The sequence below is a fragment of the Thermobia domestica genome, chromosome 9 (genome assembly GCF_964235325.1).
Source record: "Thermobia domestica chromosome 9, izTheDome1.hap1.1, whole genome shotgun sequence".
NCBI classification, from domain to species: Eukaryota; Metazoa; Arthropoda; class Insecta; order Zygentoma; family Lepismatidae; genus Thermobia; species Thermobia domestica.
Window position 1 is genome coordinate 185,409,471 of NC_137462.1, and position 14,607 is coordinate 185,424,077.

General features: G+C 36.6%; 1 protein-coding gene across 1 annotated transcript in view; it reads left to right on the forward strand.

Moving 5' to 3' along the window:
* The first annotated feature begins 204 nt into the window (after positions 1–204).
* Positions 205–14,607, forward strand: part of LOC145660501 (homeobox protein SIX6-like) — a 70,647-nt gene continuing 56,244 nt past the window's right edge. Inside the window, exon 1 of the mRNA XM_081725627.1 lies at positions 205–1,204. Coding sequence (XP_081581753.1) covers positions 315–1,204 — 890 coding nt within the window. The 5' untranslated portion in view covers positions 205–314. The remainder of the gene's footprint in view (positions 1,205–14,607) is intronic.

Consider the following 14,607-nt stretch of genomic DNA (forward strand, 5'->3'; position numbering starts at 1 on the left):
CCCTTGATCTCATCATATCTCTTGTTCTGGTGTCGGCATCCTCAAGACAAACAAAATATTCTACAAAATGAACCTTAGTTATTGGACCAATTGGGGATCAGAGGATCCGCCCACCGACCAATGAATGAACACGTAGCGGGATACTGGAGGAACGAAAAAAAAAAGCGCACGCGGAGTGTTGAGCCTAGTAGCCTGACAGCGCAGATGTGAACAAGTGGCCGTTGTTGTTTAGAGTGTATAGGAAGCCCGGAGGTGGAGGAGCAAGCATTGTAGTTGAGTGTGTGTGCGTGTGTGTTGTTTACCATTCGTCGCACATGGAAGTATCAGTGCTAACTCAATCATCCCATGACCATCACCATAACAGCAATGCGGCCGTGGAGTCCAGGTTCGATTCTTTGACGATCAGTCAGCATCATCATCATCATGGTGTCATAACTAGTAGTACTTCGGATACCCATTCAGCGAGCACCCCAAATTCAAGAATGACACCAACGAACATTGACAATAATATGAACATTGCAGCTTCTGAATCGAAACCAGAACCCAGCAGTAGCAGTAGTTTACAACTAAAAGTTGGTGTCATCGATACGCATCCCGCGGAGCACGTAAATCATCCAAATAATACGGGAACAAAAGTGTCCGAGTTTTTGTCATCCAAAAAGACGTTGTCGTTTTCTCCAGAACAAGTGGCTTGTATGTGTGAAGCTTTGCAGCAAGCAGGTAATGTCGAAAGACTTGCCAGATTTTTGTGGTCCTTGCCTCCAAATGAACTTCTACGTGGCAATGAGGCTGTGCTTAGAGCCCGGGCTGCAGTCGCTTTCCATCGCGGTGCCTATCATGAACTATATGCAATCTTAGAAAGTCATAGCTTCGATCCCCAGCACCATACTGAACTGCAACAAATGTGGTACCTCGCGCATTATAAAGAAGCTGAAAAAATCAGAGGTAGGCCTCTAGGTGCAGTGGATAAGTATCGTCTTAGGAAAAAATATCCGCTTCCAAAGACAATTTGGGATGGAGAGGAAACAGTGTATTGTTTCAAGGAGAAATCTCGCAACGCGTTGAAAGAGTGCTACAAGAGAAACAGATACCCAACGCCCGATGAAAAACGAAGTCTCGCCGAAAAGACTGGACTTACATTGACGCAAGTGAGTAATTGGTTCAAGAATCGGAGACAACGAGATAGGACACCACAGCAAAGAAGGTAAAGCAATATTGCATAATAATAATAATAATAATAATAATAATAATAATAATAATAATAATAATAATAATAATAATAATAATAATAATAATAATAAATGTTTATAAATATGTTATTATTCTATGATTACATGATTATTAGAATAAGAGTTGGGATAATTGTAATATTGATTTATTTAATCAGCTATATTTGCACTGTATGACCATATTGTCCTCTTCTGATTTTCCTTTCACTATGAATATAGCAATGAATATAATTAAGCTGGTAAGAATAACGCAGTCGTAACGGAAGCAGAGACAATAAAAGTGAAGTTAACGCCATACAGGCAGACATATTCAACTAATAATAATAATAATAATATAATAATAATAATAATAATAATAATAATAATAATAATAATAATAATAATAATAATAATAATAATAATAATAATAATAATAATAATACTCAAATGCCAGAAAAATACAGATTAGTTTATTTATTTTCCCAATTTTATTGATTGATTTTGTATTGACGCCCTTTCACAACAGTAAGACAAGCCAAATTTTTGTTCTTTATCTTGAATTCTGTGGCCAGATGGCATGGTTGAGCAACCTAACAATCATGTGCTGGTGGTCGCAAAATTATTCTGTCGCGGGTTCGATTCCCTGTCCTGTCAGAGAACTGCATCAAGCTCGATTAACAACAGATTTAAAAAACTATCAAGATAGGTGTTAATTCCGTACTCTCGTATAGCCAAACTATCAGTGCGTGTGTATATAGTCCCGAGTTCGTGACCAGGTAAGAGCGCGGAGTTTTTCGTGTTGATCAAGAACCGTGAGGCATTTTGGGAGCTACTTCAGTTGAGAAGTAGTTACTTCGATGTAGAAAGCCAGAAGTAAGGGCGATGGAAGTTGGCGTCTCGGGCATGTAAAATTTGTAGGGGGGGGGGACATCAAAGAAAGTGATTTAAATGGTACTACCTAGCCCAACCTGTTTATTAACCTCGATTCTACTTGTTATCTTTCTGCTTACCTTCACGGATCCCCTAAGGTATATCAAGAACTCGATTACAATCGTTTCACCGCCTGAATATTATATTTCAAATAAATATAATTATTAGGTCTATTATTTATATGTACTCGGTCGTTAGTAAATAAATTAAATTAGAATAAAATATTGAATATTTTGTACTTCAAAATATTGGGGGGGACGCGTCCCCCCTCCCCCCGCCAGAGACGCCCGTGGCGCTAATCATACATTACCCGACATAGTCACCTTCCCGTCATTCCTTGTAATGCTAATAGGATTTCGAAGTGATATCCAAATATTTTTTGGCAACCGTAATTCTCTGGAAAATGTGAATGCCAGCAAAAGAAGACCATGCAAATTAGCCCATTGACATGTTTTTGTTATAACTGTACTAATTAAATTATTATTTATATTATTTGTTTATTAAAGTTAAGCGTCCCTTTTCTGCACCGAAGTTGTGTGAGATATGGATCTACAGCTTAAGGTGAAATCAAAACCACCGTAATACAGTAGACGCTCTCTTAACCGCCCTTCGGATTAATTGTCCATTTTTCAAAAAAAAAAAAACTTTTTAATAAATAATTTTCTTTATCTAACTTGCGTTATCAGCTGCGCTCAGTGTTTAACAACAATGTACCGTACAAAAATAAAGATACGTAACTAATCGACCAGACGATGTTTTTGTCTTAATTTTATTTCATTCAGCATTTTTTACTCAGTCGTATTTTTCACTTTTATACTTTCTTCAGTCAATACAAACATACCTTAAGGGGGAAAGACTACTAAATATTTTTCAAAAGCTAACAATTTTTCTTTTGCCCGTTTTTCGGAAGTGAAAAGAGATAATGAAATGTAATTTACCGCAATAATAGATAATGTTATTCTACACCCGAAAATTCGAATCGGAATTATTTTCAGTGTTGCCATCCATAGAAATTACAGTGTGACCAGAATTTGAATTACTCAAAAATCTAAGTAAAGGGAGCAACTAGAAAAATGAACTCAAGCGTAACTGATGACTTATAATGCTGGCTATGTCCCTTGTTGTTTACTTTTTAAATAGTATTTGTAATTATTTTCTAATAACTTACACAAGTTATTACAGTACAAAAGAAATAAGTTATTACAAAATAAATACAAATATTCCTTCCTAATATGTCACTGATCTGATCATACATTACTTGTACTTCATTATCATCCTGGTCGGTTGTTGGCATATACACTTGTATTATCACTGCGTATAGTTTTGCGCACTACTGGTTTTGCGTATAGTTTTACAAACATCAAGCGGTCACTGCAGTATTCCACTTTGGTTATGCTTCTTGCTACTTCGTTTTTCATTGCTATCGCGACACCATTCTCGGCCTTATCGCCACCCGAATAGTATATTCTGTAATTTCCTGATACTATCTCATCTTTCCCTGGCCATCTCACTTCACTCAAGCCCACTATGTCCACTTTACATTTGTCCATTTCCACTTTTAAATTTTCAAGTTTTCCTTACGTCGTAGAGTTCGTACGTTCCAGGTTCCTATGCTGAAATGAAAGTTATTATTTTCTCCTCTGATGATTCTTCCCGGAGTAGTCCCCACCCGGAGATCCGAACTGGGGAATATTTTACCTCTGGATTTTTTTTTTTTTTTTAACCTCAGGAAGAACGATCATATTCATTTATTCTCCTTCTTCGTCCATTCTGGAAAAAAGATAATGCGGTAGTATTCCCATTTCCTTTCCATACCTCCATGCCGTTGACCATCCAGTGGTTCATCCGCCTTTTATAGTGCGTCCAGTAAGAGAACGTCCCTGACAGCTCGCAGTGACATTGCCACTACTCGCGTGTCAAGGTTTTTTTCGGTGCAACTGTAGTGGCAATTTAATGAATGGTATAAGACAGAGTGATCGTGGTTGGTAACAGTGGTATCAAAGTAGGGGCTGCAATGTCGCACCGCATGTGGTAAAAAACGTCAGAGACCATCTCTTGTTGGCCGTGCTATAGGACAGTTTTCCCTCCTAAGGACAAGAAGGTACCTTGACCTCCACCCGCCCATCCGCCCTCCAAGAAGGCCGTTGTCACTTGCTAAAAGCTGACTCCTTATCCCGGGAGTCGGTCGGTCCCCACCTACGTTAGCCGCCAAAGGCGTTGCCCGCTTTCTCCCGCGAGGAGGTGTAGGTTGGGATTTTGCCTTTGTTTAGGATGAGACCTCAACAAGAGTTCTCAAACCTCTCCAGTACTTTTAAAAAGCAAGGTAGACCTATAAATGTTTATTTCTTAATCTCAAATGCTCAGATATCAAGAATGAGAACTGGGATCACATGGGTGTAGTGGTGAGGGTTATTTTTATCTGGAACGCATACATACCATTCGTGGCTAAGCAGTTAGCGTACGCGCCTTTGGTGTGGGAGACCCGGGTTCGATTCCGGCGGGAGCTCATGTGGTTCGGATTCCACGTTAATCAGTAGGTCCCATCTCATATAGCCTCGCTGCTGAAAGGGACGATCAACTGAAAATCAATACCTTATCAATTGTTGATCCATTGCTGCATTAAGGTCTTCCAAATACTTTTTGACAACCATTTATTTTGGATAATTTATTCCAAGATATTCGCAGTGCTAGCTAATTTCGTCACACTGCCTTGTATTAGGATCCTGTGTAGATCTGTAGATCTGTGTATATATATAATCGGTTATTTAAAAAAATAGAATAACACCACTGCGTATACGGTATGCAGATGATATGGCGCTTCTTGCGGAATCTGAAAAGAAAATCAGTAAGATGTTAAAAAATTGAGGGAGGGTTGTGAGGAATATAGGATGAAAATAAATGATAAAAAGACAAAAGCTATGGTGATTGGGACAAAGCAGTCGGTACCAAGTACAGAAGTGGGAGGGGAGAGCATAGAACAGGTGACTAGTTTTCGATACCTGAGTAGTATTATTACTGATGATATGAAGTGCAACTGTGAAATAGAAGCAAGGATAGGCATGAGAAAAGAAGCATTTAGGAGGAAGAAAAGTCTCTATTTTGTGAACCCACTACTTGTATAAAGACTCGTAAAATGCTTCATGTGGAGTATTGTGCTGTATGGAGCGGAAAGATGGACATTACGCGAAAGTGATGAAAACATACTGGAAGTTTTCGAAATGTGGATGTGGAGAATGGAGGCCATTGGTGAGTGGAGTGGGAAATGACTGAGAGTGTGTTTAAAATGGCGTGGGAGAAAAGAACAATTTCAGATGTAATTGAATAGAAAGGGAACTTATTGGGATATTAGCTCAAGAAACTACATGATGAGGAACGTGCTAGAGACTGTGGTGCTAGGAAAAAGAGGGAGAGGCAAAAGAAGGTACATTTGATGGTTATAATCAAAACGGAAAAAATCGTACGTGAAGACGAAGTGGTTAGCTCGGAGCATAGAAACTTCTCAATGGCAGGAGATGACCTGCCAATAATGGCAGAATACTAATGATGGATTTTGAAATGCTGTCGAAGTTAAAGTGCTTCAAAAGTTATTGGTTCCACGTAGGGCTGTTCCTAATTCCGGAATTTTTCAAAACGGAAATTCTAATTCCGGAATCCGAACACAGTTTCAAGATGTTCCGGAATTTCGGAACCAGTGACGACGCCAGAGGGGGGGGCAAGGGGGCGAGCGCCCCCTAGTAGCTACTTCTGCCCCCTTGACTGCCACCTAGACTGCCCCCCCAGACTCCTACAATTTTTAAATATTCTACATGTTTATATCAGTATCATAACCAATCTCATTGTCAAATTGTAGTTACTTTCCATGCATTTACTATGTGGCAGATTAGTCCTCAAGCTTTCTTCTTTGAGCGTCTGGGTATGCACGGATATTTCTGTTTTCTAATTAGCCCCTTTTGAGGTAAATTTTAGTTCTACTTCTTTCTTACGATTTTTAATTATTGTGTCTAGCGAACAATAGTAGATTTGGTCGGCTTGTTTTCTTCTCATTAGATCAACTTCCGTTGGAAACAAAAGAAAGGTAAAACCATTTACGTAACTTATTTGTATTTAGGTTTGAAGTTTGAAGTTTTCAGTTTCATATTTTGTTTTATTTAAAGGTTCTATACTTCTTTTTTCTGAAACATTATTCTCGGTTTTCAATATTCAGAGGATGTGCTTATAACAGCTTAGTTTGCAACTACCAGGGTTTAACTTTTTGAAAGGGATAAAAAGAGTTGTGTTTTATCTTCCTGCAAATGATAATAATAAATTTATGGAATGAAATTGATTCCCAATAAAACGTATTGTCAGAGTGCTGATCTTTCGTTAGTAATTGGTTTATACTAGTGCTCCCTTATTTATTTTGTTTCAAAGTACTGACGTAACGTCTACCATATTGACTAGAAACTGCTGAAAATTTCGTAGCCCAACCCAGAAGGAGTGCACGTGGAATGGTAAAGTTTTACTTCTTCTACACTTCCCCCGAGAGTCAATATACTATCTTGTACAGTTCTCCAGTTTTTGCAGAAAAGTTAAAAAATCTGAAGATTCCTCGCACCACTGTTCATAGCACTACCCCTGTCAGATCTAAAATGGCATCGTTTCAAGTATTATTTAAGTTTCGGAAATAAGTACACGTAATACTTAGACGGAGCTAAGTCTGCGGAATAAGAATGATGATCTAGAAATTGAAATCCTAATTTATGCAATGTCAGTTGTGTTCGCAGGGGCTTTATGGACAGGTATATTCTCCTGAAGGAACATAATTCCTTTCTTTTCACTTTCCTCGGCGTTGAACTTTGAATTTTTCTTTCAGGTTTGTAAGTAATGTAGAGATTCTGGATTAAATATCTGACCAATGCGGAGGTAGTCTATGAGTACCACTCCATACTTATCCCAGAAGAATGTTGCAAACAGTTTCTCAACCTACTTCTGTATCTTCAAGTTCTTGGGGCGATGGAGAAAGGAGTGCTATTACTCCATTGACTGTTGTTTCGATTCAGGATCATAGTGGTACAACCATATTTCATCTATGGTTACTATTCATGAGCGAAATTGATCAGCATTACGGTCAAATTGGAAGAAGACTTCTTTAATGCTGTCACTCTTATTCTCCTGACATTTTTTGGGAACCTATTATGCCGAGAATTTGAGCATACCCAAGCCATTCTGAATTATGCTACCAACACGTTCGAAAGAAATGCCCAGAATCTCCGACACAAGTTTTGCTGAGAGGGTAAAAATTGAGAAAGCGGGGTGCAGCCAGACCTCAGACTATAATATGTATATCGTGAGTTTAATATACACTTTAAAAACTATATAAATAATAGCTTAAATTATTTTTGTCACTCAAAAACTGGGATGGCCTAGGCCCTCCGGCCCAGGGCTATATCCACCACTGGCTGAAATGCTGCAAGAATAATGTCACAATTTGCATCCATGATTTCGGAAAGAGTCATTGTTTTTAATCATCCTGGATGTAAAGCATAATTTGTTGAGAAATCGACACATTTATACTAAACCACTTACTTCTTCACCACTGTATATAACGGAGGAGAGTCTCGTGGTGTTTCACTGATTTCCTAATTAATTTACTTCGGTGACTTTCCTTGGTGGAACAAAAATGTTATAACAGTTAGGATCTGGATGTTGGTGAAATTATCTGTTTGGGCACACATAATCACTTCAGAGGCCTGAGGAACAATAAGAATTTCATTATTAATATGAAAATTTGTAATGTTATTTGTACCTACAGAGATATGTTTTTCTAAACTACGGTTTCATTTTTCTACCTAGTACCTACACTCCTCCCGGATTTTACTACGACATTCCAGCAGCTCCTCGTAAATTCTCTCTCTCTCTCTCTCTCTCTCTCTCTCTCTCTCTCTCTCTCTCTCTCTCTCTATATATATATATATATATATATATATATATATATATATATATATATATATATATATATATATATATATATATATATATATATATACTTTTACTACATGTATAAATTTAAAATATAAACATTAAAATTTTGATTTCTTCCTTAGAAACACATCTAAGAATACATAGATTATCTGTAGCCATCATATTTGTTCCAAAATAAACATCGGACAGCTTGAATATATATATATATATATATATATATATATATATATATATATATATATATATATATATATATATATATATATATAGAGAGAGAGAGAGAGAGAGAGACGTAGCATATAGTACTAGACGAATGTGTTACTTGTAGCATACGCGAAAATAATTCAATTTATGTTCAAGCTCCAAAAGTTTCATTGAAAAATATTTCATGTGCGGACGTTACTTATTTGTTATTTACAAATTTTACTTGAAATAAGTTTAATTTATAATCATAGGTCTAATATGAAAACAGCAACGAAATACACAATGTAATGTAAAATAAGTCAAACGTAATAAATATGTCATTTTTGGTATGGCAAATAGCCGCCCCCCCCGAAAATGTATCTGCCCCTCCTTTGCCCCCCTAATAAATTAAAGCTGGCGTCGTCACTGTTCGGAACATTCCGGAATTTCGGAGCATTCCGGAACTTGTTATTGAAAAAATAATTTTTGCTGTTACCCCGAACTGAGAGGTGTGCGCAAAGCTTTGCTTTGAAACTGGATATTGATTCCGCTGTGCTGAAGGAAGGAGCTTTGGTAGACGGAAACTGGTTTGTTTCATTCTCTAGATCCGTTCACTGTGAACGATTGCGCATAAGATTTGGAACTTTGCCTCTGGTTATCCTTAAAGTCTCAATCATTGGTGATTCAGTGTAAATCCCGTGATTTTGGTGCAGAAATTGGAACCTAGAAATTCGAGCTAGTTCTTCCCTTTAGTTTGGTTAATCTTTCAAAAAGTGCCTTTTTTATTAGGGCTGTTCCTAATTCCGGGATTTTCCGGAATGGAAATTCCAATTCCGGAATCGGAATACAATTTCAAGACGTTCCAGAATTCAGGAACATTCCGCAATTCCGAAATTCCGGAACATTCTGGAATTAGATGAATTCCGGAATACGAAATCGAATTCCAAACATCCCTAGTTCCACGTCCATCATCACCTGCCCTGACAAAGCTTTTATAAGAATGGCTTGTGCACTTGCAATGTATAGGTATACTCATGTCCAAAATGATTGTCGCATGTCTATAACTATCTTCTTGTAAGAATATAATTTAATAGTGATTTTGCAGGATACTTTTAATACTGGTATTGTGTGTATAATCGGGAATGGTATATTTGTGGTAAATTTCATAGGAAAAGAAATATAAATACGAAAATTAGAATGAATAAAACAAAATGTTGCTAAATGGACAAGGAAGTGTTATTTTCATTTTATTGTTCTTATTTACTGCTTTTTTGGCATGAAATTTTCCACATACACGTCTTTGCCGATTATACACATACTAACATTATAAGAAATACCGGGCGAATTCGTTATCAAATTATATTCCTACAACAACACATTTATAGACATGCGACAATAATTTTGGACATGAGTGTACATGTACGCAATACAATATATTCTTTTTTTTTCGGTCTTGTGACTAGCGCGTGCCTTTGTCCACGGGCTTTATTCGACTCCTGCTGGGAGATAATCGAACGCACTTCAGTGATTCTGTTCTCATTTTAAACTGTAGGTCTCACTACTTCGCTGCTAAAAAGAGAAATCGGGTGTTCTAAAAATGGCACCCACAGACCACAGAACATTATTCTACAAGTCAAAAGATATATATAGATGTATAGATATAGATGTAGATACAGGGGCGGATCCAGGATATGATCAAGGGAGGGGCTAAATCAGTTTGCCGCTGTATCCAGTGTAAAACAGAATTGAAGCCTATTTTATATAGTGTATATCTGAGCGTCAAGGGGGGGCTATAGCCCCCCTTTGATCCGCGCCTGTATATATATACAGTGGCTCAATAAAGAAGTCGGACATATACATACTTACACATTGCAAGAGAGAATAAACATTCCAAGAGTATTCTTCAGAGAACAAAAAATATTTTTTAATTACTCTATATTATTTCCTTCTGAAAAATAGAAACATCAATGACAAAACTCAATTTGATGACTATAAAAAATACCAAAAGTGAAAACATGGCGTAAATCCATGTCAAAAAAGAACTCGGACACTTTATTTCTAACACAATTTTAGACTGTTATTAGATATTTTTAATATTTTGTTGTCAATCCTTTATTTTTCGCTATCGCTTTCAATCTTCCGGGCATTAATTTTACAAGTTTTGTGCTGAAGGAAGGATAATTTTTTGCCCATTCAGTCAGAAGTGCTGATTCCAAGTCTTCCTTTGTTCTAATAGTATGATATTTTAACTTGTTTTCCAAATGAACCCATAAGTGCTCAATAAAGGTAATATCAGGAGATTGCCGAGGTGTTTCCAGCACATGCGAATAATTATACAGGAGTTAGAAGCGCACATTGAGTGCTTTGTGGTTGGGATCGTTATCCTGGTAGTACTGGAAGTTCTCTGTTATTCCCAATGTTTCAGCACTTTTTACCAAATTTTGCTTCAGAATGTTTAAATACTTCGTTTGGTTCATAATTCCATCGATTACACACAGTTTATCTGGACGAGCACCGGACATACAGCTTCAAACCATTACCCAGCCATCTCCACTTTTCACAGTGGATCGTAGATTACGCTGTCGGAATTCTTCATTAGGTTTTCGCCAGATATAACATTGATCATCTAAGCGGAACAAATTAAATTTGCTTTAGTCCGCGATTAACACAGTACTCCTAAACGAAAAATCTTTATTTTTATAAGTTTTTGCAAAACTAAGTCCCTTTTGTCTATTGCACTTGCTCACGAATGGTTTTCTACGGGCTGCTCTTCCATGTAAATTGCTTCTTCTTAAAACCAATCTTATCGTTTCGGGATGCACACTTTATTAAGATGTTCTGAGAGTTCTTTGGCCAGTTTAGGACACTTATCTTGGAGTATTTATTAGGCTATAGTACAATCCATCACTTATCTGACTTTGAAAACACTCTAGGTCTACCACTTTTTGGTTTGTTTCCCAGTGATTTTGTTGATTTAAAACGTCTAATAATGTCATAAGCTTTGGAGTGTGACCTATTTACTATTTCTACAGTATCACAAACTAATTTTCCCTCTTTATAATATTTTAAAATAAGTTCTCTTATTGCTAAAGAAGTTTGCCCAAGTTGACTTACCATTTTAAATTTTAAACACACAGTTTTACCTACGCACGAACAGTGTGGCTTCAACTCGTTTCACTTGGACACTGAAACTGTGAAGTAGACAAACTCTTGGAAATTCCCCTATTAAGCCCAAAAAGAAAGAGAGTGGTGCTACTTCCGAGTTCTTTTTTGACATGGATTTTAGCTGTATTTTCACTTTTTTGTATTTTTTATAGTCATGAAATTGAGTTTTGTTAATGATATTTCTATTTTCCATAAGTAAATAATATAGAGTAATTGAAATATATATTTTCTTCTCTGAAGCATACTCTTGGAATGTCTATTCTCTCTTCGAATGTGTGAATATGTATATGTCCGACTTCTTTATTGAGCCACTGTATTTGTATACCTTTGGAGTCCTTGTAGGGACGCGGTGGCACAGTGGGAGAGCGTTCACCTCCGGTGCTTGGGGTCCCTGGTTCGATCCCAGCTCACGCGGTGTGGACTTTGTGGTGGACAAACACCGTGCTCGTGGGGTTTCTCGGGGTTCTCCCGTTTCCTCCCACTTTCTTCATTCCACCATTTCATTCATTTCTCATCATCATCGTCTCCTAGTCTAACCGGCATAACCGTGGGACGTAAAACTTAAAGATTTCGTTTTATTTTCGAGTCCTTGTCTGGAGACATAAATTGCACTATGGGGCAGCGTCGCACATAAAGAACCATAGATTAATCTACCAATCCATCAAATAGTTATATCGATTCTTTCCAGATGACAGCTAAAGTAGATATTGATTGACACTAGCATCAGTTATTAGTGTAGCAATCAATTCAACTGCTTGTTGAATTCGTAGAGTAATTCTAATGCTAATGGTTAATATGTGACGTTGATACATTGTGGAATTTTGATTCCCCACAATGGCTGAAGGAGGCCCTAGAGGGCAAACCATCATATAACATTTTTCCTTTATTCTGGCCTGTGGAATAGTGCTCTGTGATCCGTGGGAGCCATTTTCAGAACACCCGATTTATAAATGATGGCCCTGGTTTCTCACCAATATGAAATCACTGCTGAAGAGCTTTCTTCTTGCTTTCTGTTCGGTGAAGGATCGATCACACCAACAAATATTGTAAACGTTCCTTAAATAGAGAACAACGAAGATATGACTTGACTCATCGTAATGATCAAACATTCATGATAACGAAAATGAATGTTCTGCTGAACTGTTGGATTCGGGAACGAACAGAAACAAGCGCAAGCTTATAATGTTTACATGCAAAGATATGAATTTTTATTATATTTACAAAAATGCAAAAATTCTGTTCCATATCCATAAAATTAATTTTGAAATTTTCAGAAATTAGATATTAAAAAACTGGTCCGAGAAAATTTCGTTTCAGATCGTGCATATGGGCTGAGCTCTTTAGAATCATTTTTTGTGAATTTTTCTGTCCGCTTTCATTGAATATCTTGCTATCCACTGTAGAAGTATTACCCCGTTACTTGAAGGGCTCTGCGTTGTAAATACAACATATTTTTAACAAATATCGAAAATTATGCATTGTTCTTCTTTAGAGAATGAGTTTTGTTAAAAATACTCCCCAATTAACAGTGTTGAATAGTTCTCCCCTAACTTTTCTCTTTTTATTTCTTTTCCAGAGTAGTATAAAATTAATGAATAGTAATGTGTAACAGCAATATTGGCGTACCAATGAGTGGTCCGCCTGATCCGAATCTCCCCTCACCGAAATTTCGTAACTCTTTTTAAATAATATACCTTTTTGTCTAGATCAGAAATGCGCTCACCAGGGTCCACCCAATCCTTTCGACTTTAAACCCTCCACCCAACAATGAAAAGTATTTAGATTTGAACGCAGAATGTTGCCCGTACTCCACCTTCAAAAGTAGGTCTATGTCTCATTTAGCCTTGGTGTTGTAGAGGGACGCCAAACTTCAAACTACCAAGCAAATTAAGATGTCATACGACTTAGCAGCTGCCACTTTTCATTTATTTAATACGGGAGAGAGGCCTAATTCCCAGCAAATATGAAGATTCAGTACATAGAAAGAGATTATTTATTAAGATAAAAAGTAGTAATGTAATTAATGTATACAAACACAAAATGGCGAACTTACTTATTTGCAGCTTAGCCTCGAAAGTGTAAGTCTATTGTTCAGTAAGTGTGTTCTATAGAACAAAATTTCCTGTGGAGAATAGAATTATACAGTAAATTTGTATCACAAGTTAAACTTCCCTTTTACGTACGCCAATAGTTGTCAAGGAAGTAAACAGAAATTTCCACGGTAACGGAATGTTCAAGTTAAAAAAAAAAAAAAAAAAAAGAGAGAGAGAGAGAGAGAGAAAGAAAGAAAAGAAAGAAAGGAAGAAAGAAAGAAAACTTCTCTTTTCTCCAGGAAACTCGTTCCGGGCTAAAATTTTTAATTGGGTTATGCGCAATGCAGTAGCTTGAAATTTTTCCAGGAGGGACAAGGATCAATTTTTGGGCCTCCTAAAAAATATGAACTTGAAACACCTATTATAGTATGACATACACAATTTCGGACCCCGAGAATTTAAAACCTTAATAAATTTAAACTTTTTTTTTTAATTATTATTACTTCTAGGAACCCTAGTTGGTGTTTGACTGAAGTAGGGTCTAGAATACATTTACAGTTTTGCTTAGGAAAATATAGTCTATTTAGGTGATAGGCAACAGCACCATTTAAAATTATTTTCAGTTAGATATGGAGGGCCCATTTCATGCTTCACAATAAAAAGTGAGGTGATAATATTCGACACAACTGAAAACCTAAAGAAATATATATAATTTCTGAGGTCGCTCATAGTAGACATTTTATTGCATTGTACCTAAATCACACTTACGAAGATTTCCTTTAAGAGACTTATTTTGTGTTGTTTCTGGAATATGCTAAACCTATTCCAAGCTTCATTTACACATTCCTATTCATATCGCATCATATAGAGTAAGAGAAAATTTATCTTGAAGTGGGCCCCACTGGAACGATGGGGAACTTAAATGAAAGGGTAGTTTTCCTCCTGCTTCCTTAAGTTACGGCCCTTGTTATGCCGTCCCAAACCATATAGGAACATTCTATATTTATTTATATATTTTGCTTGTAAGGATATAAGCTTATTATTATTATTATTATTATTATTATTATTATTATTATTATTATTATTATTATTATTATTATTATTATTATTATTATTATTATTATTAT